Here is a 27,751-nt window from a genome sequence, read left to right on the forward strand (position 1 = left end):
AGTATCCCTTTTCTAAGCCCTTGAAGATGACAGTGTTGGACAGCTTGAACTTATCGGTTTTGAATTGCTGAAGCAGGATTGCCTTTGTGAAAAAGGCCTTCAACACAGGCAAAAAATAATCGTATCCACTGACAGAATTAATAATTTATCCCAAAAATCATTAAATTGGGGGGGAACTGTTCATAACCATTGAATTATCTCTATTTTTGAGATATCATAGAAAATATTCTCAAAAGGTGCACTGCCCATTATTACTATTCTCATGAAAACATGAACCAAAAGAAAACAAAGTACTGAAATAACACTTTATTTTGAAAATATGATTCAAGTTATTTCAATCATCTGATAATAATGAACTGATTGAACAGTTTTATTCAGCCGGCCAAAGCCGACAAGAATTAGATGACTGAATACAATTAAATAGCAGGTCCATAAAGCATACCGGTAATAAATATTACATTTATTTCATAAAGAATGACTTCATTTGTGAAGGATTAGGACCTTATATTTCACAAAGGAATGATTGCACACCTCCCACCCTCTCTGAAAGTTGAGTAATTTCCGTTTCACAGTGTATATAGAAGAAACCAAGAAGCTGGCAGCTAAACACACCTTTCCTGGCAATTCTCAACATTCAATATACCTGGTTTCCATGCAAGTGGTCCGTTTGTCTTGCTTATGTTCTTTCCTCCTTACAGCCTGTGTGTGTGTGTGTGTGTGTGTGTGTGTGAGAGAGACAGAGAGCAAGAGGCAGATTTACGACACCAAATGTTCTCTACAAATGTTTGTCTGATTCGCACTGACGCCGACTGTATTACAGTAAACCACCGCGGAGGACAGAAAACAATCCCAAACCAACTGAAAGGCATAGGTGCCAAAGCAGAAAACATGGCAGCGTCGGTTTGTTTTGGGCCCGTGTTTCAGAGGAGCAGTGTGTGATTATCATACCACAACTATTTTTCAAGAACAAATCTATTTCGAGAGATCAGCGTGTCGATTGGACTCCTAAACAGCATGAGCCTGCATGGAAACCAAGGCTGCAATGGCCAGGGATGCCCTTTACCTGCCGCAGCGGGACAAAAACAATTATTGTTTCCTTAATTCAAAAGAACAAAAGGTCAAGCGTGGGATGCTAAAAATATGCGTGAAAACCCCAGAAAGGATGATATGAAAGCAGATATAAATATGTGTGTGTGCATGAAAGAGTATTCACACAAGGAGAGACACAGTTCAGTACGTATTGAGGTTTGATTCGGGCCTGCACTCTACATATCAGTAGGCCTGGTACACAAGCCTGAGGTCAGCGCCTGTGCATTCAGACCAGAGCCAGAAGTAGAGACTAAAGGTACAGTAATACCGTAGTACAGTAAAACCTCCAGGTTGATTGCGTGCAGCGCAATGTCTCAGGGAGACATCGATTCAAATTTAGAAAGTGTACAATATGTCGCCATTTCCTCCGGGACCGAGTTCGTGCAAGGCGTACACTATAAAACGCAGATCGGCAGAGATCTTTTCCAGACGTGGTTTGTGTGCGAGTAATTGCAGAATTGCGGCAGTGTATGGTTGATTGCGTGCAGCGTAATGTCTCAGGGAGACATCAATTATTGTTTCAATGTATGTTTTAAATCTCCTTTACTTGTTACTGCTGAATTTTATTTCTTACACTGTTTCTTTAATTGTTTTTAAATCTCCTTTTCTTTTGGCTTATGTTTTGATGCTTTTAATGGTTTTATGTGAAGCACTTTGAATTACCTTGTTGTTGAAATGTGCTATACAAATAAACTTGCCTTGCCTTGCCTTGCCTTGCCTAATAAGAGATGATCTCACTCAGTCCTCACATTGCGTTCACACAGAAACTCAACTCTGCGTTAAATTCAAAACTAAAAAACAACACTTTGATCTCATCTGCTTGATTGAAATCCATTTCTCCAGTCCTCAGAGAGACCACAAAGACCACTCCAGGTATGAGCTCCTCAAGACGGGAACCTCGTAAAGTGAAACCCCTGTCATCGCATGACAATTTAGAAAATTGGATATTATGGCAACAAGCCGTACGCTTTCAAGCCACAGACTCTCGTTCCTCATTTCGTCATTCAGAGCTGGACGCAAGACATTTCGCAACTACAGGGACCTCTTATCAGGGAGAACCGGCCGTCCAGTGAAAACTGCAGAATTGGAGATGTCAGACCTTCTCCCGAGAAGCCAGCAATTGCTCGGAACTCTGTGGAATTTGCAGTAGTTTTCCACATCTGAGAGGGCCAAGCAGCTGCCATAGTTTTGAGGCCTGTTATTATTAACCCCCACGAAAGAAAACAGAAACCTTCGCCCCCGCAACACGCAAGGACAAAGCGTCAATCAAAGGAAACGAGGAGACGACGACAAGCGATAGATTTGGTTTGGGAGGAATTTGCGATGAGAAAAGCCTCGCCGCAGACTTGCAGACATGATTGAAGCATCTGGAGAGCTCACAGTTGCTAGCCATGTTTATACTGTTGACACTTTCGAACATTTAGTCCTTCCATTTGACGTAATGTGTCCTTATGTAATTCCTTTCCTCCTTCCAATGGTGCTAGATTAAAGGCCAGATAAAAGTGATCCCCCAGGTTATTATAATTCACGGCATAAATGTTTGTACCAAATGTCATGGCAAATTAAACCAATAGCGGTTGAGATATGTCAGTCTGGACCAAAGGGGTGGACAGACCGACCAACCAACCAACAAATCTATTACAATTTCAGCCTGAAGTCTGTATCATTTTATCATGTGATGCAGATAAAAGTTCAAACCAAAGGATGTAAAAAAAGCTGTAATGAGGAGGGACACATCTGGCTGTCTGAGCGTGTTCCCTTGGCCTGAAGAAATATAAAACATTATCCCCGTCCATGTCGACCAGTAGCTTCATATCAGCCGTCTTACCTGTAGTTTTGTTTCTCACCACCGACCTGGAAGCGGTCATAGAGCGAGAAGGCCTGGTGTCCGTCCCAGTCGGTCAGCTCTACACGGAGGGTGTGCTGCCTCTGGCTGGTCAACTGGTAGACGTACTCGTTCCCCAACCAGTGCTCTGCAGGCAAGCTGCCGAAACCCTGGAATGAGAAGGAAGAGGAACACAACAATCGGTGCGGGAATAGTGTGGGAAAATCCCTTTTTTGTAAATCATGGACTAGATGTCATCCACTGCTATCTCTTTTCTCAGAATGATAACATCTCATCACTAGAGGATTGTGGAATGGATTCATTGATTTATACTTTGTCAATCGAATATTAAACCAGAACAAACTGTTCCTGATAATAAATAATGTATCCACCAGCAAAAATGTTTCTGTGCTGCATTTTTTAAATTTTTACTCATAGCTTCCCAGCTTTCTTTTCCGTTCCTCCAGATCTCAGTGAATAAGCCGCACACATTACTCACATTGCATATTAATGTGTTGCATGCAGGTTTCTTTAAGCTTGCCTTTGGCTTGGTCCTCCACGTGGATAGACTTACCTATAAAAGTCTAAATTGGTACCAGCTGAAATAGACACACGCCTTTTTTCCATTCCTATCTTCCTCTCGAGTCACACACATGCTAAATTCATTATTACTTTAAGACTTCTTTCCCAAAATATAGACTGCAAAAAAAAAAAGAAGTTTGCATTTGATCAGAGTGGCTCCCGGTCACAGGCAAAGTGCTTCTGACAGCGGCAAGAGCAGTGGATTGCAGAGGGAAATATTGTGAAGCGGGATGACATTACAGCTCTGACAGGACAGTCTGAACCGATCCATTAAAGATCGGGAAAGAAGGGGGGAGGGGGAGGGGGGGGGGGGGAAAGTCAGGGAGAAGTCTGTGTTTGTTCTGAGCGTGTGTGGTGATGAGGAAGGAGGGAAAGTAAATATGGGGCATTCCTCTAGCCTTAGGCATGTCCTGCCGAGTGGGTGGAAGAGAAAGTGACTGGGGCCCATTACTGCTTTCTCTCCCTTCTCTCTCTCCCCCACTCTTTCTCTCCCGATGAGATGTTCCCTCCTGACTGTCTTCCAGCTCAGTCCAATGCCACCTGCTGTGAGTGCGGAATATGTTTCAAGAAACCCTGGCCCCATTAAAAGGTTTGGAGCTCCGTCGAGCTGCGTGGTTCTTCCTTTTTCTGGTTCCGGTTCTTCGCGATCCCTCGGACGCAAACCTGATCGAAATCACTGAGCTCAGAGGAGATGAGGAGATGCTTCGTCACATCGTTGGACTGAGCTCTTAGTTTGTATTTCGGTTACACTTGCTGAAAGCACTTTTTCAGCGAGGAGAGTAGTTGTAAACACTGAGCACTGTAAATGTCAGGAAATGTTGTACATGCAAAGATGAACTAGAACTACTGAGAGAGTCCAATCCTTTAAAACAATACAATATATCTGAACAGTCAGTGTTTATGTTGCTTTGGTCAAGTTTGCATTCACACTATTTCAACAGTTTATTGATTATTTGAAACATATTATGACACATATATATTATTTGTCATGTTTATTCATACTTTAAGCTAACTATATAAGCAGCTTGTACATTTTGGGCTGTTGGTCTGACATATCTGGGACAAGACGTTGTCCTCCGATGATCAATCTCTGTTTTTAACCTGCCGAAGCCGGCTCAAACATGAACAGTCATTACTACACGGAAGACAAACGGAAAGCCGAATGCTTCCGATCCCAAAATCAAAAAGAAGGACTACATTGCACGAATGTAGTTGGACCAAATGTCAAGTTCTGCTGTGAACCATTCCTGCTTCAGTTTCCAGCAACTAGCAACGTGCGATGTTAATGCGTTACAAGTGACTCAGGCTGACGGTCAGCTCACTGCTCACTGTAGATTGACCGGTTAACTACATGAGCTTCCCTCTTACCCCCTGGAAACTGCACAAGTACCCCCCGAGGTGCTTGTAGAGGCTGGAAAGCATCGCTCTACAAGCACCATTTTCACATGCTGATAAGATGGAAGAGTGAGTCGTGAATATAATTTGCGAGGTCCCCTTGGGATGTGTGGTCTCCTGGCAATGTGATTGTAAACACTCACATCACTGCACTACGTCCCTGTTGCCAAAAAGTCTCTCCGTGGTCCCACAAAGAAACAACACGTCAGCGGTTACCGAAAGATTTACAAATCCTCAAAGTACATTAAATATTAAATCTGTGAGCACAAGCCTCTGGAGACGAAGAATGAGAAAACGACGAACACAATCAAGCACCGTCGATCACTTCCGGGGTTTTCAAGGAGACCACCAGTAGAACAATAAGCTATTAGATCAGCACTGTGAATGTCGGCCAAGGGTCCACGGGTGTGCCCAATGCACACCCTGTTCTCTATGACACCTGTTCAAAGCTTGGGGGGGGGGGGGGGGTTCCACGTCTGTCTCATTACCTCCGCCGGCCTGTGCGGAGATCATGTCGTGTGTGTGTGACCTCTCATGGTTGCGGTGATTCAAAACAGGTCTGAAAAAACTGTTTTATTGACTGTTTTATGCCGTCATTGACTGCCGACTCCTCACTCCTATTAGGTCGTCAACAACAACCGCTTCAGTAACAAAAGGCATTTCCGGTGCATTTCTAGTTCCTAGTCTGTTGCAGGACACATTTGGCCCTTTGTCGCGGCTCAAACACTGACATCCAGAGAAAAGCTTGGCTTTTTTTTACTGCCATCTTGCCTGTGCGATTCAATACGTCTTTGTTTGGAAGGGGAGAGGGAGACATGCTGCACTTGTCTAGTTGGTTCTTTATTTTCAGGCTTCACATATCGTTATTGTCTTTATTTGTTTCTTTTTTCACCATTCAAACCTTTCACGAGTGTTCAGTGCTTTTATTCCATCTAACTGGGGATTTTCTTTGGTTGTAAACTTAGAAATCCTTTCCCATTGACTGGAGGTTTGGACATCAAGAGCAGCGGAGACAGGGGAAATAATTAAAACGGGAAACACAAAGCAGACTACAGGGGACGGAATGAACACAGTCCGTTTGACAACAAACTCACAGCTAGTGGAAGGCATACACAGGTGACTTCCGCAGCAAACACAAGCAATGCAAGTGGCAGCAATAATGAATCCAATTCCCCGCCGAAAAACGCAGCTTCGGCTCTGAAATGTGAACACCCTTAACGCAAATACGCATAGATTTCTCCCTGATGGAAAACAGATGACACACCTGGCACAGCATACACACGCTACGGATACGAAACAAATGTGTTGTTTGCAGATTTAGGTAACAATTTCCTGTTGGAAGAAGAGGAAGAATAACAGCATGTCACTGAAGCCTCGGCTAAGGAGCGGAGAAAGTCTCAGACACCCTAGACAGTGTTGCTAGTACTGAGGAGGAATGACATCTGGATTGGCGGATCCTGCCTCTTAGCTTTCAGCATGTTCAATCGAGGCCAAAAAAGCGTCCGCCATTTGTCATAATCCGTGGTGTGTTTTTGAAACAGGATGTTTTGCTCATCGTACAGTTTCGTAACGGATAATTTGAGTGTTTTATCTTCATTTTCTGTCTGTGTGTTGACTTACTGTCCCGTGTTTAAAAGGACCACCGTTATCTTGATTTGAATAGATATGGATGAGTGTCTGCATGCCAGACGAGTGTGCGTATGTGTGTTTTTGTCTCGTCTCACCATCTTGTACTCCTTCCACGTTCTCTGGAAGTCCACAGTGCCGTCCTCTCTGCGCTGGATGAGCGTCCATCCACCGCCGGCTGTTTCCATGTTGCAATACACCTACACAATTGAAAAGAGAGCAAGCAAAGGAGGGGTGGGAAAAACCCATGGATGAAGGTCATGGAACAATGACAGCACTCATAGGTCTCCGTGTGAAATTGTTCTAACAAGCCGATGAATTCGACATTCAACGTGACTCAGCGGCATTAGCAAACAATGAAGGGTCACTTGGACAACCATTTGGTTTCAGGCACTCCTTTTTCCCAGCTTTCATGATGAATCATCTTCGGGAATGCGACGTATCTGGGTCCTCCTCAAACTTAATCAGCGTCTCCTTATCCCATGCCGACTCCCCGGAGATGTTCCTCATCAGGCGGCCTCGTTTCTGCAGGATCAAAGTGGAGGTCCTTGGTGTAATGTGGCCCTTAACCTTGGACCCGATTGTGTGTAAGCTGATAACGCAGGGCTGGTGCTCTGTCTGCAGCGTCGCTCTTTGTTTTGAGGAGACCCCAGGGTGGAGTGGAGAAGGTCTCTCACCTCAGCCAGCCCACACAGCTGAACACACACGAACGCGGCCTGGGTATAATTAAGGAAGTGCCCTTGACAGAGTCGTTCTCCCCAAGACGAGCTCATCATTCATGGTGTTCATGCGCAGACCTACTTATGTACTAACTTGGAAAAATATAATATGGGACGAACACAAAGCTGGGAGTGTGGGAGCTGCTGATGACTCGGCAGGTGTTGAATTAACATGAACTAGCTTCCACTCGGACAGTGAAAGTTAGCTGCGGACGGGAATTTCCACCCAGAGGTTTGAAGCTTAGATGCTTCAAACGGGCGCAAGGCCGGATGTGCGTTAACGTTTGGTCGCTGCTGTGTGTTGCCACATAGGTATCGGCATAGTATCATGTTCAGTTTCTCATGTTTGTAACAAACCAAATTGCTTGAAAGTTGGTTCAGAATTAAACGCTTTTCAGTCGATTTTGCAGAGAAGTCTGCAACTCTCTCAATACCCATTGCGTTTCTCTACAGGTGGTTCTTGACCACTCTGATGTGGCAGACACAAGTCCACTCGCAATTCTTTTACTAGGTCTTGAGGTGGGCAAGTGGCGGTACAGCTTTCCCTGAATATCGATCCCATTCTCACGAGCCCATGCAGAGGAGTAGCCCAGCAGCACCAATCTTGACTTTGAGGGACAGAAATCCACACACAGAAAAACCTTGTGCCGACCTCTTACCTTATTAAATCATCACTCCCATCAATCAAGCTTATGTAAGCACAGTGTAGAGGTTGAGAACACACATCCACACACACACTTGCACGATTGTCACCATCGTGATCAGCTCAGTGTCCAGTTTCCCCCCCCCCCCCGCACTCACAAAGCTGCCAAGTGTATTTCCAGCTTTCAGGATTCCCTGTAAACCCACTGTGAACGAGCGACCTAGAAGTGATGAAGAGGCAGATATTTTCACATTACAGTGTAGTTATTGTGAGATATTATGGCTTCCCACCTTTTTGGTCTCCTGAGGGTTGATCTGGATGGTGTAGACTCCGCTCTTATGGAAGCCGGCCTGGTGGAGGTCGGCGCAGTCGCGGAACTTCTTCTCCTCGTCCGCGACCTTTGTGCTATTCGGCACAACTGCGGGTGGTAAAGTAACAATGGAAACAGTGTTAACGCCATCTAAAGTTCTGCAAATAAATATCAAGCGCCAGCAAATCTACTTGCGTCTGTTGGGTAACTGGGTATTGCTTTTGAGTTTGAGTGTCATGATCTTTACTGCTGAGACTCTATTGCCGTTACTTCAAAAGGAACAGTTTGACATTTTGGGGAAAAATGCTTATTGACTTTCTCACTGAGCGTAAGGTGAGAAGATCAATACCACTCTGACACGAGACATGTTGTTGCCACATACGCCAGCTGTCTGTCAGAAACACGAGACGAGCGGTTTTAGACTGACAGGATGCCAAAGCTCAGGTGTGAAAACATTTTGTGATAAATGAAGGGATCTGTTACCCTTCATGTTACCTTGTGTGTCGGACAAGCATGGGAATCACAGTGCGATAATGTTTTGTGAAGTCACAAATTGCGAACATCGGGTCAATTGATCTTATTTCAGATACGCACATCTCAGAGGAGAAAACATAAAAGGAGTCTGAGGCAGAAGCTCGGTGAGGTCTCACTGCGAGTATCTTGTAACGGAACAGATACAATCTGAGGGCGACTACGTTATGAGCAAGAGAGAAGCAGTTCGCCGACTGGATGATCCCCCGCTCCGAGAGGAAGGCCTCGGTCTTTTGACGGGACCAGCTGCATCCATTTCCATCTGCAGACAATTATGGCGGCACTATTTTGAAACCAAGCAAGGGGCTAAGGACAGAATACTACAAGCTATAAATTTCAAGTTCCTGTTATAACAAGTGGTTTGTATTTACCTTGCAAGCCCTTGTTATATTGATGGGAATTCCTTCAGATTTTCCTTTTTTCTCTCTCTATCTCTCCCTCCCTCCCTTTCTCCTCCCATATGAAGCGATCATAAAAAATGTCACACCATTGTTTCTATTGTTGGCAGAGTTGGGGAAAAGAAGATGTCAGAGAAAAGTGTCTCCACTTTGATGCCCCCCCCCCCCCTTCCTGAGCGTGGAACATCCCGGTGGAAGCAGGGCGCTTATTTTGGTGCTCCATCTGAGCATTTTGACAAAGTATTGAGTGTCGGCAACAAGAATCTCCTGCTGTGACAGGTTGACAGAGTGGGCCCTCACGCCCCGGACTCTAATACAACAAAGAGCCGCCCTGTCAGCCAGTAATTTACCCCAAGCCGGCAGACAGCGGGGCACATTTTAGAGGCCAGGGGGGGAGGGGAGGGAGAACATTGACTCTCTGGCCTTCGATCCGCAACAGTGTGGACAATCACTTCACAATCGCCTCTTGAGATCTCCCTCGGTGGAAGAAGACTGTCCGCGAGGGACGAGCCGCTCAAGTGTCGGAGCGGCTCCCTTGAAACAGCGTGGTGCCCAGCTCTGCAAATATTATTTATGTCCCGATATTTATTTACAGAAAAATATTTTGTGGTTCAGCGGGGACTCGTATGCAGTAGGGGGTTCATGTGAAAAGACCGGCAGGGCTCGGGTGTTTGCATAAATCAGTACCCTTGCCAAATGAGCCCAAACGTGCTGAGGAGAGCGCGTAATGGAGCTAAATGGACTGCCGTAGACATCACTGCTCCCATGTGACTATAATCAGTCTCTAAATGCCGCTGAGAGTTTAAGTGATCCCATTCCGAGATCCAACGGATTTTCTCTGGTGTATTCATATGTGAAGGATGCAAAGCACTATGAAATAACACCAGTTCATTCCCACAGTGCACTTGTCAACAATGATGTGTAGTCCTTGTTTAGCATGCGAAGAGGATTATGGTTGTTGTGTGTAAGAGTCATGAGAGTCAAGTTTGTTTAATAATAGAAATCATACTTCCTATAACTAAATAACATACGAACTTCCAAAGTTCACTGAGTAAGTTTACCAGTGAGTAGAGTTTAGTTGAGCTCTTCCATGTGAAAGACCTCCTGTTCATGTGTTATCAGTCTGCCTTACAGTCTCAATTCATTTTGACCTAAAATACCAGATAAATGCAATCAACTAACTTACCAACTGTGATGACTGGGATTATATCTACCGCCTTATTACATGGCTCTAAAACACATTGCTTCCATTTAAGGGTTTTAACAGACGTGTGCAAACGACAACGTCTAGCTCCCTCTGTGAAAACAAAGGTTTTAGGAAGGTCACCGAGGTGACTCGCAATAACTGCTCGCTTTACAGGGTCTTTGCAACAATAAGTGTCGACTCATTCTGCTGGTCGCTGAAGCATATAAATAATCATGTGCAGCAGTCGAAAGTTTGGTCTGGTTGGTAAAGGGATGTCTGATGAAGTGGTTTACCGTACTGACTTGTTGAGGCATTACCCACGTGTTTTCTTTTTAATTATTTTTTATGAGGCTGATTTTGAGTGGAGCCCAAAAATAATTCCACTTTGTTTGACTCCTACTGAGTAAGCGGCTGTAGAAATGATGAATGGCGTTCATTAAGCGGGGTAACAAAATCATCACTGTAAAACAAAATCATATTTAGCAGCCAGAAATGTATGAAGGAGTGTTCCAAAGCTGATGTCGATTACCGTTAACAACAGTACGTGGCTCATTGCACCCTAATGAGGTTTGGGTAATGATTACAACCTAAACAAGAGCTGCGCTGTCGCATCTGGCCACATCAAACACGTCCGCCCGGCCCTCAGTTTGCACTGGAAGCCTTGATTTTAGGAAAAAAAGCCGTACACGGACAGCCGGGGGGGAGAAAAAGAAAGTTCATGGAGATTTAGTGTTAAAACTCCCTTTTCTAAGTATGCGTAATCTTCCCCAAAGCAAAGTCAAAGATGATTTGAGTCCATGCTTTTAGAGGAAATGCTCGGGCTCAGTTTTCAAAACAGCGACTAATGCAAGCAGACGCCACTCCGTGGCATCACATGCTAACCCTTTCCTCAAATGAAAACACGAATCCATTTCTCAAACAGAGAAAAGCCCTCCCCTCAACGTGGAAAAACAAGAAGAGAGAGCTTTGCTGCTTCTGTGTTTGTCGGAAAAACAAGGGGCAGTGCGTCACATGACCGGTGAGGTCTACCTACTCCTTCGCCTCCTTTGGACGGGGCGTCCCCCGGGAGCTATTACAGTTTGACTTATTCAGGCTGGGGTGAAGAAAGCGGAGACCTCTGACCCCCCCGTGCGCCCGCCTCAGCCTTCATGGAAGAGGAAAGGACCAACCACAGAGCGGCGGCGGCGGCCACGTTCCATTTCTATCGCCTCTCATTAAGACGGCCACCAATCACGGACAGCGGGACCCGGCTGTGGTGCCCCCGCTCCTCCTGACCCCGCTGACACTGGAAATGGCAGGAGTGGTGTCAAAACAAAGGCTAGAAAAGCATAAAATTCAGAGAATTTAATCAAACTTGGCAGATTACAAAGCCAGTAAAAAGAAGAGAGCCAGAAGTGTTGCATGTGGACACACTTGAACATGGAGATGATACATAACGACCAGTCAGGCAAAAGTGGTCTCAAAAGACCTCCGGTAATTAAATGCAACATACACAAATCCAGACTGAACAGATGGAGAGCGAGCAGAGGCCACCCGTGACCTTTTTTTTCCGCATGGAACATTAAAATTACAAAAGGGAGCGGCGTGATAAATAAGAAGCATGTGTTATCATGTGCACTGGTTATCCACTCGTGACCCTTACATCCCTTCATATCCTTGTCATTTCCTGTCTGTTGGGAAACCTCAAGGAACACAGTGGGGTCTCGAGGCGTCTCTGCCGGAAATCCGCAAATGGAAATGAAGTCACATCTGCCCCCCCCCCCCATAGATATTCATGTCAAATCTCCTGTGACTGATTTAAAGCCACTGTTGGGATCAAGTGGGTTCGGCGTTTAAATGCCTGACAAAGGAGTAAAGGAGTTCACCGCGTTTGACCGAACCAGAGGGGTCTGCGTTGCTGTCGGGTCAAACGTCGGGCCAAAAGGGAAATCCCTGGGTTCTTATTCAGCAGAAGCAAGAGACTCTGAGGAATAAAATAAGCCTATTACTTCATAACCAGTCGTGCTTAACGTTTCCGTGAAGCTGTGTGTGCAAAGACTTTGTCAAGTTCAGCGTGAAAAGTGATATTTGCAACAACAAAAAAACAAGAGAGCACCACGCTGGTTTATGAGAGGCACCAAGCCTCTTTAACAGGATCACACCGGGTTACAATAAGAACCGTGTTGCTTTCTTCATGCTGCTCTCAATGATGCAGGCTTTAATGGCCTGTTCATCCCCGTGTCTCTCGGTATGGGGTGAAGTTTATAGAACTGGTTGTCATCACAATTTCATGAGGATAGTAAACTCGAAGATGTTGTAGCTCTAACATTTTACCAGAGGAAGCAAGTAATGCAAAGCAAGTCGAGTGCTGCCTCGTAGTTAAAGCCTGGAACAGCCGATCCGCAGATTTTGCTTTGCACATTGTGGTCTGGCAAGGGTGGCCAGGCATATTTTTAGGTCAGGGTCATCGCTAGTTTGCATTGGTTCAGGGGGGCTCACTGAACCCCTCAGTGGCCGTTCCCAGAAATGCATGTAAGGAAGCTATATTATTCTATTATAGCACAGAACTAATCATTGTGGAAATATTTGTTTGACCAATGAAATCCTTTGTTCCAAGTGATGTCATTAGAGTTGTTACGATACCAGTATTGGAAATGCCTTCGATACAGAATAAAATGCATTGATTCACTATCATGTTACATCATTCATCAGCTCATTTACGCTCCGCAGGACCAACGACAACACGTGTCACTCTCTACCTGATCTACTGTATATATCCTGCCTGAACGGTGCTGCGCATGCACAACTCTCAACAAAGATGAGTAAAAAAGCGAGATGGCTCACTCGTTAGCTACATTAGCTCAGGAAAAAAAGATTGCTGCGTCTGAAATCGATGATGGAAGTAGTGAACAAGTGAGCCATCTCGCTCTGTTGAGAGATGAATATGTGCCGATCAGGCAGTTGAAAGCGATATTCCCGCAGTGCAGTTTTGCATTACACTGGTGAGAAATGGCTTTAAAGGCTTGTGACTTCTTGTCCTCCATACAAGCACCATACAAGTACCAGGATGTGCCTTAAGAGCATATTTACAATTGCTGTAAAAGCTCCAAACATCTCAGCTTTTGAGACTCTGACTCCAGTTCAACTACCTCCATCTTTGGAGCAGAGGTTGAGCAGGTTGTGGACGGTGTCCATCATCTCTTGCTGCTGTCTCTGCAGGGCCGTGCTGTTCCCCGAGGCCCGGCTCAGCTGGGCCTCCAGCTCCCCGATAACCCCGCTCTGCCTCCCCACCAGGGTGTGGAGACTCCCCTTCTCATGCTTCAGCGACTCCAGCTCCTCGTGGTGTCGCGTTTCCATTTCTAACATCTTCTGCTCCAGCAGGCTGAGGGAAAGGACAAAAGGAAGACGAGTTTTTTTTACAGGAGACGGAAAAGTTGCTAATTATTAAGGTCCTTTAGGGCATCCAAATCCGCTGGAATCAGGTTTGTTTTTACAGATTTAAATGGATTGAATAATGTTTTGCAGTCTTTATTATGATAACACCAGTGACTTACTGATTATGTAACGTGTATCTCTTCCTTTTTTTGCAGCAGCATTATAAATTGGGGTCAGCAGATTAAAGCTGAATTCGTGAAATTCTTCCACTTTTGACATTTCTACTTCCTGTTGTTACTTTGTCATGGACACTGGTATGTTATTTCCCAGAGAGCGATATGGGATTACAAATACAAGAAGTGTGCATAACTACAAATAAGGATGTCTGTAGGTTTGGTTGCTATGTGTTCCCCACACATTATAAACACACGCCTCATAGGTAAATAAGTAAGCCCTTTCCGTACCTGTGAATTACCGCTGTACAATCACATTTCTGAAAGATGATATAGGCTGACATCAAATTCATTCACTGATCACGTTTCCCTCTATTATAGATTTGGTAAAGGAAAGAGTACAGACAGTACAAGATGGAATAATGTCATAATTGCTGAGGTTTAGGGGAATTGACCTCAGAAATCTTTCTATGTAAGCCTCGAGAATAACTACAAAAAAAAGTCTGAACCACTGGAGACTGCGCTTTCAAATGGTGTGTCTTTTTTCCAAAGTGATTGCACGGAGTCTCTATGGACTGCAACGGGAGACGTGGACCGAACCCTTTTAAACACTACATCATCTAAGACCATCCCACAGCACCAATCACTGGAAAAGGACAAGATTTGGAGACCAAAACATTTTCATATCCTGATTTTGCAACAACTGCACAGTGGTCCAACATGCAAAGCCTAGCTTCCTATTATGCTGTTGTATAAACAACTGAATATTGTTTTGGAAAGACAGAATATGAGAGCTGGTAGCAAGCATTTGATTTTGGTCACGCAATCCCGCAGAGAACAGCAGTACAGACTGTCGATACATCATCTCTATTTCCTTCAATCTATCTCTGCTGCAGTCTGGATTGTGTCCAGTGCGTGTGCGTGTGTGTGTGTGTGTGTGTGTGTGTGTGTGTGTGTGTGTGTGGTTATGTTTGCTCCAAGTGTTGTCTGTTTACCTGTTCTTGTCATGCAGCTTGCTGATCTCGTTGGTCTGGACCATTAACTCTTTCTCCAACTTGTTAGTGGAGAGGGAATTTTCCAGCAGCTGGATCTCAAGCCTGGATGTCTGATTCAGAACCTGCCAAGATAAGAAATACACTCACACACATATATATATACATATATATACAGTAGATGATGTTATCCCTCTATATATTCTATATTAGTTGTAGTATTACAAGCTAATATCATGCACATGTGCAACAAACCTTTACGAGAAACCAAGAAATGCAAACGTCTGTATTTAAGGCTTTCTAGACACTGGAGTGAAAATATAAACCATCAACTTTGTTTTCATTTTGTCAAGTGTTCACCCAACACATGGTAATACTTAGGAGATATTCATCTCTGCTATGATTAGCTTTTCTAATTTTTTTACTTTGCAAACAGTTATCTTTTTAGTGCTGCAGCTAAAACAACCGCCACTCACTTTAAAACTTTCCGTCACCTCCTCCTCAAACTCCTCCACACAAACACAAGACTGAACCTGAGCCAAATGAGTCAAAGAAGAGGTCGGCTTTCATATATCATCGGTATTGTCTTTGGCCACTGCTCTGTAACCTTTTTGGGGCAGTTGAACATGGAATAGTTGAGTTCATGGTGCTTAAGATGGATCCTCTCGGTGTGTGTGTGTGTGTGTGGGTGTGTGTGTGCGTGTGTGTGCATGGGAAAGACGTAAAGAGAGAGTTGAATGGGACACATCTGCATGTTGTGTGTGTGTGTTTTTCGAAGGCGTTACCTGCGTCTCGACGTTAGTTAGCTTGCGCGTCTGTTCGGCCGTCTGAGAAAGGAGGTTGGTGCCCATTTCCAACATGGCTGCTGTGTGGTTGTGGACGGCAGTCTGCTGCAGCTGAGCCATCTCTGTCTTCATGCTCTCTTTGATGTAGTTCTCAATCTGCACCCAGAAAAAGAAAAAAGGTTGCATTGGAGATCAGAGACATGCAGAAGAGAACAGAACACAGTATACGTGTAGGTTTGCCCCGTTGATGTTAATGCTGAAATATTTAAGAATCACGGAACCTTAATGGCTCGATTTTAGCTTCAGATCAATGTCGAGATATCTCTGATGCACAGCTGATATAACCGCTCCCACTGGCCTGTTAATGAGGCACTAGACTGAACTGATTTTCAACCCTGTGTCTGTGATCACAGCGCAGTACGATGGTAAAAAGGTGGTTTACACTGGTTCACTGACATCAGGCAGTTTTCAACTTTAAGAAATAAATGAGCTGGCTACACCGATGTTTTGGAGGCATTGTTCTTGTCCCCACTGGTTCTCTTACACATTCACACTAATAGCACGTTTTAAGGATGCCTTATAATGCACCTCAATCAAGATACAAAATTATTTGACTCGATTTTTAAAACTGGGGGAAAAAGGGTTTCTTATGTTGCCTACATCTGAAGAAATCCACAAATTTGATTGGCTCTCAAGTGAAGAATGGGTACACAGCCAGATGTAGGTGGTTAGCTTTGGATGGAAGAGGCAGAGATCAACAGATATCCACTGAGGCGTGTCTGTGAAGAACTCTTTCATCCTTATCTCCAAACACAAACAAATGACCAAACAAAGATGGAGGTTTGTGTTGGATACGATTCTTCATATGGATTAACTGGACCGTCTGTGTACTGTGCTCGGGTTATTTATATAATTTGGCTCCGAGGGAATCGTTGATTTCCTTTCCTTTCCTTTACTGAGGCTCAAGTAGGTTTTCAGGTAATCCTATTAAAAGGCCTTTACACACCTGGGGCGTTTTTGTGCGTGCGATTAATTCACACGTCAACATATTTTTCAAACTGTTTTTGTCATTAGTATTTTCAAACAAAATGCAAATATTACACTGCAAAAGCAAAACGATGCTATTTTTGTCCGTAATGAGGTTGATTCATCAAAGGTATCATCCAATCCCGTTGTGCGGAACTGGTTGAGTTGTGAGTGATTTGAGTGATTTGTATGAGTATGGTTACTGACATTCGTTTGTTTTATAAATAACTCTCGACTTGATTGGATTTTAAGTGTCCACACACAGTCTGAGGTGATTCACTAATCGGCCAGTGGGGAGATTTTCAGGTTTTCTTTGGCTCATCGATGGTGTGTAACAGCCATGTTCCTGGAATGCATCAGCCAAGACAAATCAGAGTCAAACAGCACAACATCGCATGTGTTGGTGTCCTTAGCAACGGTCCCCGTCCTGTATTGTAACTGTGGGCCAAATTGAACTGCTGGAGGAAAATGGATTTCAGGCATAACACCGCTTCCCCTAACTGCAAACTACAAACGGCTGATATAAGTGTCACTTTCCACATAACCTCCAATAGCCTGGCCTGAGGAATTGGAAAGAAAACATTGGGACCTGGAATCCCCATAGCTCAAGTCATGATGGATTACTCTGCCTGATAATAAACCAGAGAATATGACTGTTTTTGGAAATGTTTTGTCGTCCTTATAGAAGTGTAAAATCTCTGAACTCTGTGGATGTGTAGTTTGTTACATCCTTTAAGGCCACAGTTTAATAAACCTCCATCCTTCATACATCTTACAGCAGCGGCTTTGCACTGCAGTTAACAGTGTAAGTCACCTTGAGAGAAAAGGTACCGAAGGGACAAACGGCGGAAAGAAAACTAAAGCCCAGCGATCACCTCATGGTCTGTGTTGTAGGGAATGTGGCTTACTCATGGCTGGATCTGGAGGGGGTCATAAATGGAAAGTACCAAGGAGAAACAAGATTACGCAAACAAGCCCAATCATGTCAAATCAGCACTCGGGAAGCCGTAAAATGGTTCTTTGTGGGTGTGGGGCTATTTCGATGGTTTCTAACCTCGGCTCCAGTTAAATGCTGCTCTTTTCCAGTCACTGACTACCAAAAATAACAAATGTTGAAATACTTTTTAGTGAAGGATGAGAATGCAAAGGTTGTAGTGCTTTATTTTCTACGAAGACATGAGGTTGCAAATGACATTTCTTTCCAGTATATATTGTAACTAAACCATTTATAGTTTACCTGAAACTGGAATCAAATTAGACTAATTTCAGTTCATGGTGCATTTTCATTGAGAGCTAGAGTCAAAAAGGCAATGAAATAACAAAACCAAGTGGGAATTTTGTCCGATAACTGTGAAGTTTTCTCACGAATGGGAATTTGACGAGAAACAGGTGTCAGAGCAGAAAACGTGGCTTAAAATGTTTATGGATTGGTAAGCCTCTCGGTGGAGCCCACCAACTCAGGGTTAAAAAAAAAGGGTCACCTTTAACTTTACAGTCAGGTGTAAGCATCTAAGCATGATGAAGAAGCCACTGTGGCCACAAGTGAAAATTCTGGTGTAATCCAGAATACGCACCGTAACAGTGGAGAGAAGTCAGTAAATTCACTGATTGATGGCAGTCGAACAGAAATATTTACCGAAAGTTTGCCAAGATTAGCCACCGTGAGCCGATGGGTCATACCAGACCAAATGAGGTTGTAGCTGCAAAAGCAGAGTGTACTAAAGACAGGAATGTTTTGTTGCTTCCAAATTAAGCTTTTCATTTGTTTAAGGAAGAATGTGTTATTTCTCCATTCACAAGTTACAGCCTCCCTTTGAAATTTGCAATTTTTAAAGTTCTAACTTTTGTCAATTCCCTTCTGTGCGAGAACATTTCCCACTTTGGAAAGAAAGAAAAATCAAATGAAAGTCCAGTTGAATCAAATATTTTTTGTTGTTGTGTGTGTAATTTATAGGGGACATTCCAGAAGGTGCAATAACACCAGGCTCTGCTTTTAGAAACTACTAAATCTAGCCTCTGGTTTCACAAAATCACTGTTTGCTAAGTGAGAGTCGCATAAACACACGTTTATGTTTCCCTGAGTGCTACTTAACACGGAGGCATAAAGGTTTAAAGGTGGTGTGTTTGGCACAGGCTGGCTTCGTGTGAACTGCCTGTGACATTACCAACGACGCTGCCTGCCATCACAACCACGGCGATCCATTAGTACCTTTAACTGCACCCTCACGATGCAGCGTACTGCATGTACAGACGGGTCCCTTTAGACAGTTTACGAGGTACAACTGGCTTTTAATGACTAAACGAGCTGCTCTGGGCTGTCTACAACATAAAGGACAAGCTGGACAGCGTAAAGCGTGTACCTGCAGCAGGATGCCTTTTGATTTTAAGAGCAAAGGGACTGTTCTTCACGGGAAGAAAAAGAAAAAGCCACAGAGCTAACATCTCCGACATCTTCTGCACATCATCACGGTGCAGCTGCTAAATTGCCATCTCTTGAGAGCCAAGAACAGGATTATCTCTCAAGATGATACTCCCTGCTATCATTTTAACAGATTACTGCAAATGTTTACCACTTTTCTGACATTTCCCATTTAGCCATTCTGAAAGGGGGTCTTGATCTCTTTCTAAACAGCAGCAGCGGTGGAGCTGAGAGACTCTGTGAGAGTCAGAAAACTGTGGGTCTGGACTGTATAAAACACTTACTGCTGTAGCTCTGTCACATCTCTGCTTATCTCTTGTCTGGGGTGTCGGGTGGGGGGAGGGGGGGTGTGACGGTGTTACTGGGGCTCTGGGATGCATCCTTTACGCTCAGGCCTGAATCCACTTCAAATCACTTTAATGGACTAGAGCTGGGGGTGGGGGGGGGGGCGTCACCCGCTGCCACCCACCCTCGAAATCAGCACCTCCTGGGGTAAAACAAGCCACCTTGGACTGAACGGCAGGGGATTCACTCGCGCCTTCTTATGGCCCACTGACAATGAAGGGTGAATTTAAGACACCCCCTCTTTGAGACCTGGGCCTATAATTCACCCTGGTGGGGCTTTAGGAGGTGTTACCCTGACTCTCTGCCCTGTCACTCTCCAGAATACAGATACAGGCAACCTCTGCACGCAGTTCAGAAAGCTGTCTTACTAAGTCACGGGCCTGTTTGTTTTTTTAATCCACCAGGACAACGTTTTAAGACTTTCTGTCTTAAACTCTGTCAAGATCAGGTGAGTAACAACTCAGGATGAACTCCCGGTTGACCTCTGTCACCTTCGCCCTGGTGGTCAACATCCAGGTATTTACTCAATTGCTGCCATATTTATCTTCATCTTATAGAATGTTGAGAGAGAAATAGAGAGAGTGGCAGGAAGACAGATGAAAATATAACAAACAAACAGATGTGATTTATGCCTTAGTGGACAAAATTGCAGCTCATACTTTACTATGAAATGGGAGCTTTGATCAACTGACCTTTCGCTTATAACATCTCCCCCACAATTGCAGTTCTCCAATCACAGCTGAGCTATCTTTACGAGGAACTCCAGGCCTGACATGCTCAGAAAAGGATTCCTCAATATAATGAAGCCGTTTGCAAAAGTTTGAAGGGCCGTATTTTAGCCTTCCCAAAACCCAAAAGAGCATGTGTTTATCTGGTCTAACGTGAGATGCAATAGTTAGCATAAAGCTAACTAGCTTACCATCTCCAGCAATCAAGCATTGCTTTCAGGGTCAATGTGGACGTCGTAACAAAACAACAACATTAACTAACCATTAGTTTGTGAGGTTACAGGCTATGTTCAACAAAGCCCCATTCACGACGACAACATTCACTATGTAATATTTGTGTTATAATATGTCTATTACGCTAACATTAGCAGCTCTGCTCTTTATTGGATTTGAGGGAATGTATGCTCCTGCAACCACAGACAACACGTTAAGGACACTGTTAGCACAATATCATGTATGTAGCTATCAAGTACATATTTAGGCCTTTTTCTATTTTTAAGAAGATTCAGCAGGAATCATTAAAATGTCGCTAACATTAGCTTAGCTTTATTAGCGAGGTAGCCACAGCTAGAAATGCACTGATCCGATACTGGTATCGGGCCAATACAGACTCAAATAGCTGGATCGGATATCACAATCGATTCAATTCAGTTCTGTTTCGTCTGATTACACGCGCTCGTACTACGTCATGTGTCAGCAGCATGATGGTTGACCTCATAGCTGAGGGAGATACAACAAACAAATCAGCTGTCTCAATCTCTTTGGCTACTTGTGACAGCAGCACTGCTGCAAAATATAACAAAACCTTGAGAAGCATCTTGCTAAAGAAAATCGAACGAAATTTGAGGATTTGTTTTTATGAAGTTGCTGGTGCAATACAGTAAATTCATATTTACGTATTTATTTGTCTCATTTGGTTTAACAAATGGAGTAAAACAATGTATATGTCAAGCCTAATGTTGCCTTACCCATAAAAGAATGAACACTTTCACGCAATGAGGCATTCAGCTTTTTAACTAAACACTGGTATCAGATTGGTTGTCTTTGTCAGCCCATATCTGAAGCCAAGGTATTGGTATCGGGACTGAAAAAGTCAAATTGGTGCCTCGTTAGATACAGCTGATAAAAGCATCAGTTTTATTTGCATTTGGCAGAATCAATGGTTGTCAGGCTGTTGTCTGAAATCAAGGTCCCATTGTTTCAAAATGAAAAACACATTTTGAGGAGTAAATCTGCCATCTTCATCACTATAGACTGTAGCATATGTGGTGTGCCAGACTGAAAGACTGCAGCCGTAGCAACAGTGAGGGGTAGCTTAGCGAATGGTCAAATATCAGAGACGGGGGTCTTCAGTGAGGTGGGTGGTCCAGCCCCTTCCTCATCTCTGTTGCTCTGTCCCAATACTGTTGATCTGGATGTCACTCGGCCAGAAAGACCGACTGCCATCTGAAAAACAACGCAGCTACCGCCAACCCCCCCGCCAACCGCCAACCCCCCCCGCCATTCTAAGACTCTTTTCTCCCCTCCTTTTACATCTTTCCTTCTTCTGTTCTGTCCTTTTGTCTTTCCGTCAAGCCGCTGTTGTGTTGACGTCAGTTGCGTTTTCTCGGTTGTGCATTTCCAAGGACATAATGAGCCTTGTGTACACAACCTGAAAAACAATCCAAAGCGTTTCTCTGTATACATTACTGGGTAAAACATTGTGCTTACTTGGAGGTGCCCAAAAATCGTTTGGCAGGATCAGAGGCGGACCATTTCAAAAGTTTTCTGTCACAATGGTTTGTCAACAGGGCAGACAATGAAAGAACGTGAGAATATTTAGCCAACAGTTGAGTTGTCAAGAATTGTCAAGGCTGTTTCTGTGGAAAAACAAATCAAAACGTCTAACCGGAGGAGAAATCTTTTTGGCCGAATCGATTTTCCATTTTCATTTCGTCAAATACGTGCAACCTGCACGGCCTTGTTCATCATTATCCAGTGCTGAACCACAAGCTGTAAAAACAGAGTGGAAAATGTGATGGTAAAGTTTGATGTGTTGCATTTTCAAATGACTAATAAGCTTTGAAAGAGGCGAATTTACTAAGTTAGAACAATAGAAAACCCACAATGAAATAACAAGGCTGGATTTCAAGACAGTCTGAGTGAAATGTGAAGAATGTGGTGCTACATCATGATTTAGAAACACACATCGGCAGAAATGTGGCTCTAGTTGAGTCAAATTGGATATTTCAATGTTTATTGGGATGAGGTCAAACATCCAAAAATATAAAAGCCCTGAGAACTGAAAAGAGACGCAATGTTCCGTTTCTGTTTTTAGTCTTCTTTGGAAAAAGAAATGACATATTTCAAAACATGAATGTGGCAGTTAGCTTTTTATGTTCTTGTCACTTTTCCCCTCAAGAAACAAATCTGGTCTTTTACGCCAAGCTTTGTCCTAAATGAAGACGTATCATCACCAACAGAAATCACACCATGTGAATGTGGCTTCTAGCTTGAGGACTTTTTAAATCAAGTACTCTGACAGTGCTGCGTCTATAAGACATACCTTCAGTGATTAACTACAAGCCTCAGAGCGAGACGAATCAGAGCAGGTCTTCTGTACGTCTGAAATATGTAGGATGAAAGCCAATTCATCTCAAAAGTCAAATGAGGTAAACAAATTAAGTTTTGACATTGTGTATTGGAAAGAATGGACTTTCTCTTCGCATCGAAAAAGAGACGGACAGCATGTTTTGCCTTGAACTTGAGTTGTTCATCACTCTGGAGCTCGCGTGAGCACATCCAACAGAAATGTTTTTACTTTTCTGTTATTGATACTGGTGCGGTGCTGTGGACATTTGCTTGTTTTTACGTTCAAAATTCATTCCGGAAATTAATTTTCACAGTTGATCCAGAAAGTGATAACTCTACGCTTTAACCTGATTCCAGTAGCAGCACATAAAGCTCAAGTCACGGACGGTATGTGGAACTTTTATTTGAAATCCCTGTAGAGGAATGCATAGTAGTTAAAAAAAAAGGGGTTTTAAAAAGCATGCAGGAAAACATTAAAAATCTATTGTACAGGCTTTAATGCTAAAGTCATTGCAACAGTAACCCCTGTAACGAAAACCTCCAACACCCTTGCACCTAATTAAATCAAGGGCAGAGTCAAAACTGTCAGCAGGCTTCCCGTTTTGTTCGACTTTATAAGCTGTGTCAACACATATTTTGGGAGTTAACCAAACTACAAAATGAAACATGGTGCAACTTGAGCTGGTGTCAAGTGCACTCAGCCAAATGATGTATTTTTCTTTCTTCGGAGTGAAATGCCACTTCTGATATTTAAAAAGTTAGCGAGGATTACTTGATTGTGCTGCTCACAAAGCCCAGCAGAGTGATGATCCTGTCGGTCAAACCATCCGGCGTCAGCTACCGGTACGTTGTAGCTATAGATAGCACTCGAGTACTGACCATACAGCTAAGGTGAGTCAATAAATGGTTGTCAGGGTTCCTCAGTTATACGTGAAGTACATCACGTTAATATTTTATTCACGTTAATCTGGAGCTGAGCAGCTGGTGGAGCTGTCTGTGGAACTACCGTTCAAATCTTCTCGCTAGATTCAGCAACTTTTTAGACCCTCTTAGCGATTGTATTGACATAGCCTATGTAGCTCCGCAGCTAAAGGTGAGACTGTGACCTGTCAGCAGGATCAATTTGATCCGGTATCTGATAAATTCAGCTTTTAATTATTATCAGTTGGTCATTACAAAAGGAAGAGAACTCCCTTTTTATTTAAAAAGAGCTTTCGAAAAAGTTCCGCCCAGAAACACACAGATCAGAGGAGAGAAACAAGCGTGACAGAAAGCAGACGACAGCAAAACACAATAAAGACTTAAAGAATTTACTGAAATGAAACCAAACGGTGTCACTGCGTCAATGCAGAAATGTTCACGTCCCAATTTCGGCGCATCTTAGAAACGAGAAATTGTCACACTTTTGCGTGTAAGGATGAGAATAGTGAAAGCTGGTCTGGTTTTCCAGCTACAGAAAAACTTTGAAGTGTACTTTAAGTGTAGTACTGATACCATTAGAGTCCTTAGAGTAGGCCTAATCCAGAACAAGAGTAATGTCTGTACAGTAAGATGACCAACATCAAATGTTGTACCCTTTCAACATAATTGCGTAGCAGCCACTGGATGTACAGCTGTCACAATATTGTTTATAGCCCCCCTTGGACGGAGCAGTAGTTCCCCGAGAAAAGTACTTAAGGACCCATTTGACCTTCAAACACTGTACTAAACGACATATTTCACGTTTGACTCAAACCTCAAGCAGACGAAACCATCTCAACGTCTTGTGGTTTCATTCCACGTTGGACGAAAAATAAATACAGCGAAGTACAACTTAAGCATGAATGTGTATTTTCACAAATCCTCCAGTTACAATCCTGCTCTCTGATGTCAAAGTGGGCCCAAAAATGAATCGAATTAATTATGCGTATCTGGCCGTATGGGAGAGGAAGTACTTGCACTCACCCAAGGCATGGGAATGTGTACGGAACCCAAACAACCAAACAAACCGGGACCTGCTCATTCATCTAGGTCTGAAACAGCAAGTACCAGCAGAGGGGCAGTCTGTAGACATCGTGACGCAGGTTGTCCTGCATGGGAACTTGTCCTCGGGGACACATCTGGGCAGGAATGTCCCTGACGATGGATTTTTTTATTTTGGTGTTAATGCAATAGGCCATGTCAGTCTGCCCCTTTTGCTGAAGCACACAGGGCTACCACAAAAAACCCCTCCATCCCACGGAGGAGGCGTTTACATCCAAATACTTGAGATAGCATTCCAGAGTACCCTCTAAACATCACAGCGGGGGGGATTCCTCTGCCAAGAAGCTGCAGAAGTAGATGCAAAAGGACATGTTTTGTTTCAAGCTCAGGCCATGACAGAAACATTACTGTTATGTATTAAAACCTCCGAGCCGGGCAACATTTCAGGGGAAGAAAAAGCCCCTGCTTCCAGCGTCTGTGTGTGCCAGCACCACCATCTATCAAAGCTGGGTGTCTCTTCTAATCAAAACGAATGGGCGTTTAATGACGGGGGTTGTTTCTTTCAACGTCACGTTCGTGTTTATCTTTCATCCCGACATCCCATTAAGCGAGGACTCCGGAGTTTATAAACCGACGCTGCAGTCGTCCAGGGTTACAATCACCACAGTGAAACGCCGACCGCAGCCGTGCAGTTTTTCCTCGTTTTCTCTGTCTGATGCTCTGCGTTATCTACCCCCCCCCCTTCTTTCTTACAATCTCTGCTTCGCGTTGCTTCTGTCACCAAAGACGGATCGACGCTATCGCCATCGGGTCCAGATTAAGTTACTCACGCCGAGTCACTTTCCACTGTTGCTTTTGCCGGTGGCTAACAGACGCCGGGCTATTTATCACATCAGCGGAGACATGAGGCACTTTTAAGAATGGATGGTGGTACATTAAGGCAGTATGGAGTGTGTGGGCGTGCAGGCCTAAATTCCCCCCTTAAGTGATGCAGAAGTGACACTCAATCTAAACAAAAAGAAGAGATGAGCAGGAAGACGAGGTGCGGTAGCCAGACTAACATCTCCAGATGGAGCTGTTTCAGTCTGACCTGCGGTTCACCGCGGCTGTTGGAGAGGGGGAAAGCAGATGCTGCTATTAGTGATAAAACGCAGCTCACGGACACTTTTCAAACCGCCGCAACATCAGAAACAGTTGCCGCTGTCTGGCCTTAAAGCCGATGATGGATGAAAAAGCAGATAACGCGTGTGTAGCACGTCTTTGTAGTCTGCTGCGATACAGCTCTTCCTAGCAAAGCCGCGGGATGAATATATTTGTGAGTCACGCATCTAAAATCAGTTGGAACACGCATGGGAAACGTGCAATTTGTCGGGCTTTCCAGTTTTGGGTGATTAGCAGCATACTAAATGATGCAAAATAACTCAGGAGGAAAGAATAGGAGGGTTCAGAGAAGCATAGATGACACATGGTGCACTGGATGTATAACCCCTGGTCTTTCCTGTGCCCAGGTTTCTGTGTATTTTTACGCTTTCTTCGGGCTGAAGTGCACCAGATGAGTGTGTAAAAATAAGAGGATGGCTCAAATGATCAAAACCAACTGCTGGGATCGTTATGTCAACACAATAAAGCAAAACATCCTCGCACATCACACAGGACTTCCCACAGACCTCCAAAGCATAAACCATTTTTATAAACCAGGCAGATCTTCACCAAACACAAACGGAACGGAACTGATCTCGTCCTGTTAGCCTCTCGTACTTCAGGGGGTAGAGTACGGCGGAAATAGTGGTTGAATGAAGTACTTTAACTCTTATTAAATCTCACTTTAGCGGAGCTTTTGATTGAATGGCGTGCTCTACATCAGCAGATACTGTTTTCTCAGTTGGCATGGTATTGTAGATGTTTAGATTTCCATTTTTTTCAAAGTCATTTTTGAACTCCTCAAAAATGTTGTCTTTAAAGCAGAGAACTACGTGGACTGCCACGAAAATGTGAAAAAGGTAAATGGCCCCTATCTACAACCACTGTTTGGTTTGTCCGTTCTGGGCTACCGTAGGAACACGGCGGCGCAACACAGCGGACTCTGTGAAGAGAACACGCTCGATGTAAACGGCTCGCTTTAAGGTAACAAAACCACAACGATAGCAACAGATCCCCCTAAATGCTGCACACACTGGCCCTTTAAAAGCACCTGGTGGTTCATGGATCTTTGTTTTCCTAGATCAAGAATGAACTTTGAAAACTTAACTTTCTTAACAGCCCAAGGACCTCAGCTGTATACTGTTAAATATAAAGGAAAAAATGTGTTGGTACACTCACTGTTGAGCGAGGACACACACGTAACTGAAGACAGGAAGTGTGTTTTCGACATTGTTCAGAAAGAGCATCATTGGTTTGACATGTGCTATTCTAGACATGATGCAGCAGATGCACGCTACAGCCTCTTTTCAGTCGGAGCAAGTAACATCTCATTTGATTCTTTTACAGGCCATCAGCACGATGTCGTGCACCAACACGTGTGCAGAAACGGACATTTAGGGTGGCACACATTCATCTGCACAGACACGCAGAAGTCCACAAACACGCAGGCCTCTGGAGATTTAGCCTCTCCGTCGGCACAACCACTGCTAACAAGTCAATTTCAATAAACATCAAGAACCATTTGTAAGCATTTGTATTTCGGTTGTAAACGCAGACCCCAGAAAAAAGCACATCCATCTGTTCGATCAATGAGAGATTTATGAGCGGCTTCCTGTGAGGTCAACGCACGGCAGCACATTTCAGGGCCGGTCTGCGGACTACTGTGATACACTTGTACTTTGGAGGAGCGATAAGTGTTAGGATACTTTACTGTGGTTTTCCATCCACCAATGTGGTAGTCAAGGCGAAAAAACTTGAGCCAGGAAGAATACTTACATCTCGTCTGCTGAAGGCCCATTTCATGACACCGCTTGAGGTCAACAAGCTACTGATCTGCATCCAGTCGTGTTGAAGTGGTCCTGTCATTTAAAGTATGACAGTATAAAGTGTGCCAATGAATGAGGCAACGGATGCCAAAACATGTATCAAATATCGACATGACATGATAAATC

At 43.9% G+C, this 27,751-nt stretch overlaps 1 protein-coding gene across 1 annotated transcript in view; it reads right to left on the reverse strand.

Moving 5' to 3' along the window:
• The window catches only part of angpt1 (angiopoietin 1), a 52,346-nt gene that overhangs the window by 14,442 nt on the left and 10,153 nt on the right, over window positions 1-27,751 (reverse strand). Inside the window, exons 3-8 of the mRNA XM_079288480.1 lie at window positions 15,609-15,764; window positions 14,827-14,948; window positions 13,433-13,665; window positions 8,170-8,297; window positions 6,616-6,717; window positions 2,918-3,084 (exon numbers count right to left, since the gene is read on the reverse strand). Of these exons, the coding sequence (XP_079144606.1) occupies window positions 2,918-3,084; window positions 6,616-6,717; window positions 8,170-8,297; window positions 13,433-13,665; window positions 14,827-14,948; window positions 15,609-15,764 (908 nt within the window). The remainder of the gene's footprint in view (window positions 1-2,917; window positions 3,085-6,615; window positions 6,718-8,169; window positions 8,298-13,432; window positions 13,666-14,826; window positions 14,949-15,608; window positions 15,765-27,751) is intronic.

Source organism: Melanostigma gelatinosum (genome assembly GCF_949748355.1).
Source record: "Melanostigma gelatinosum genome assembly, chromosome: 17".
NCBI classification, from domain to species: domain Eukaryota; kingdom Metazoa; phylum Chordata; class Actinopteri; order Perciformes; family Zoarcidae; genus Melanostigma; species Melanostigma gelatinosum.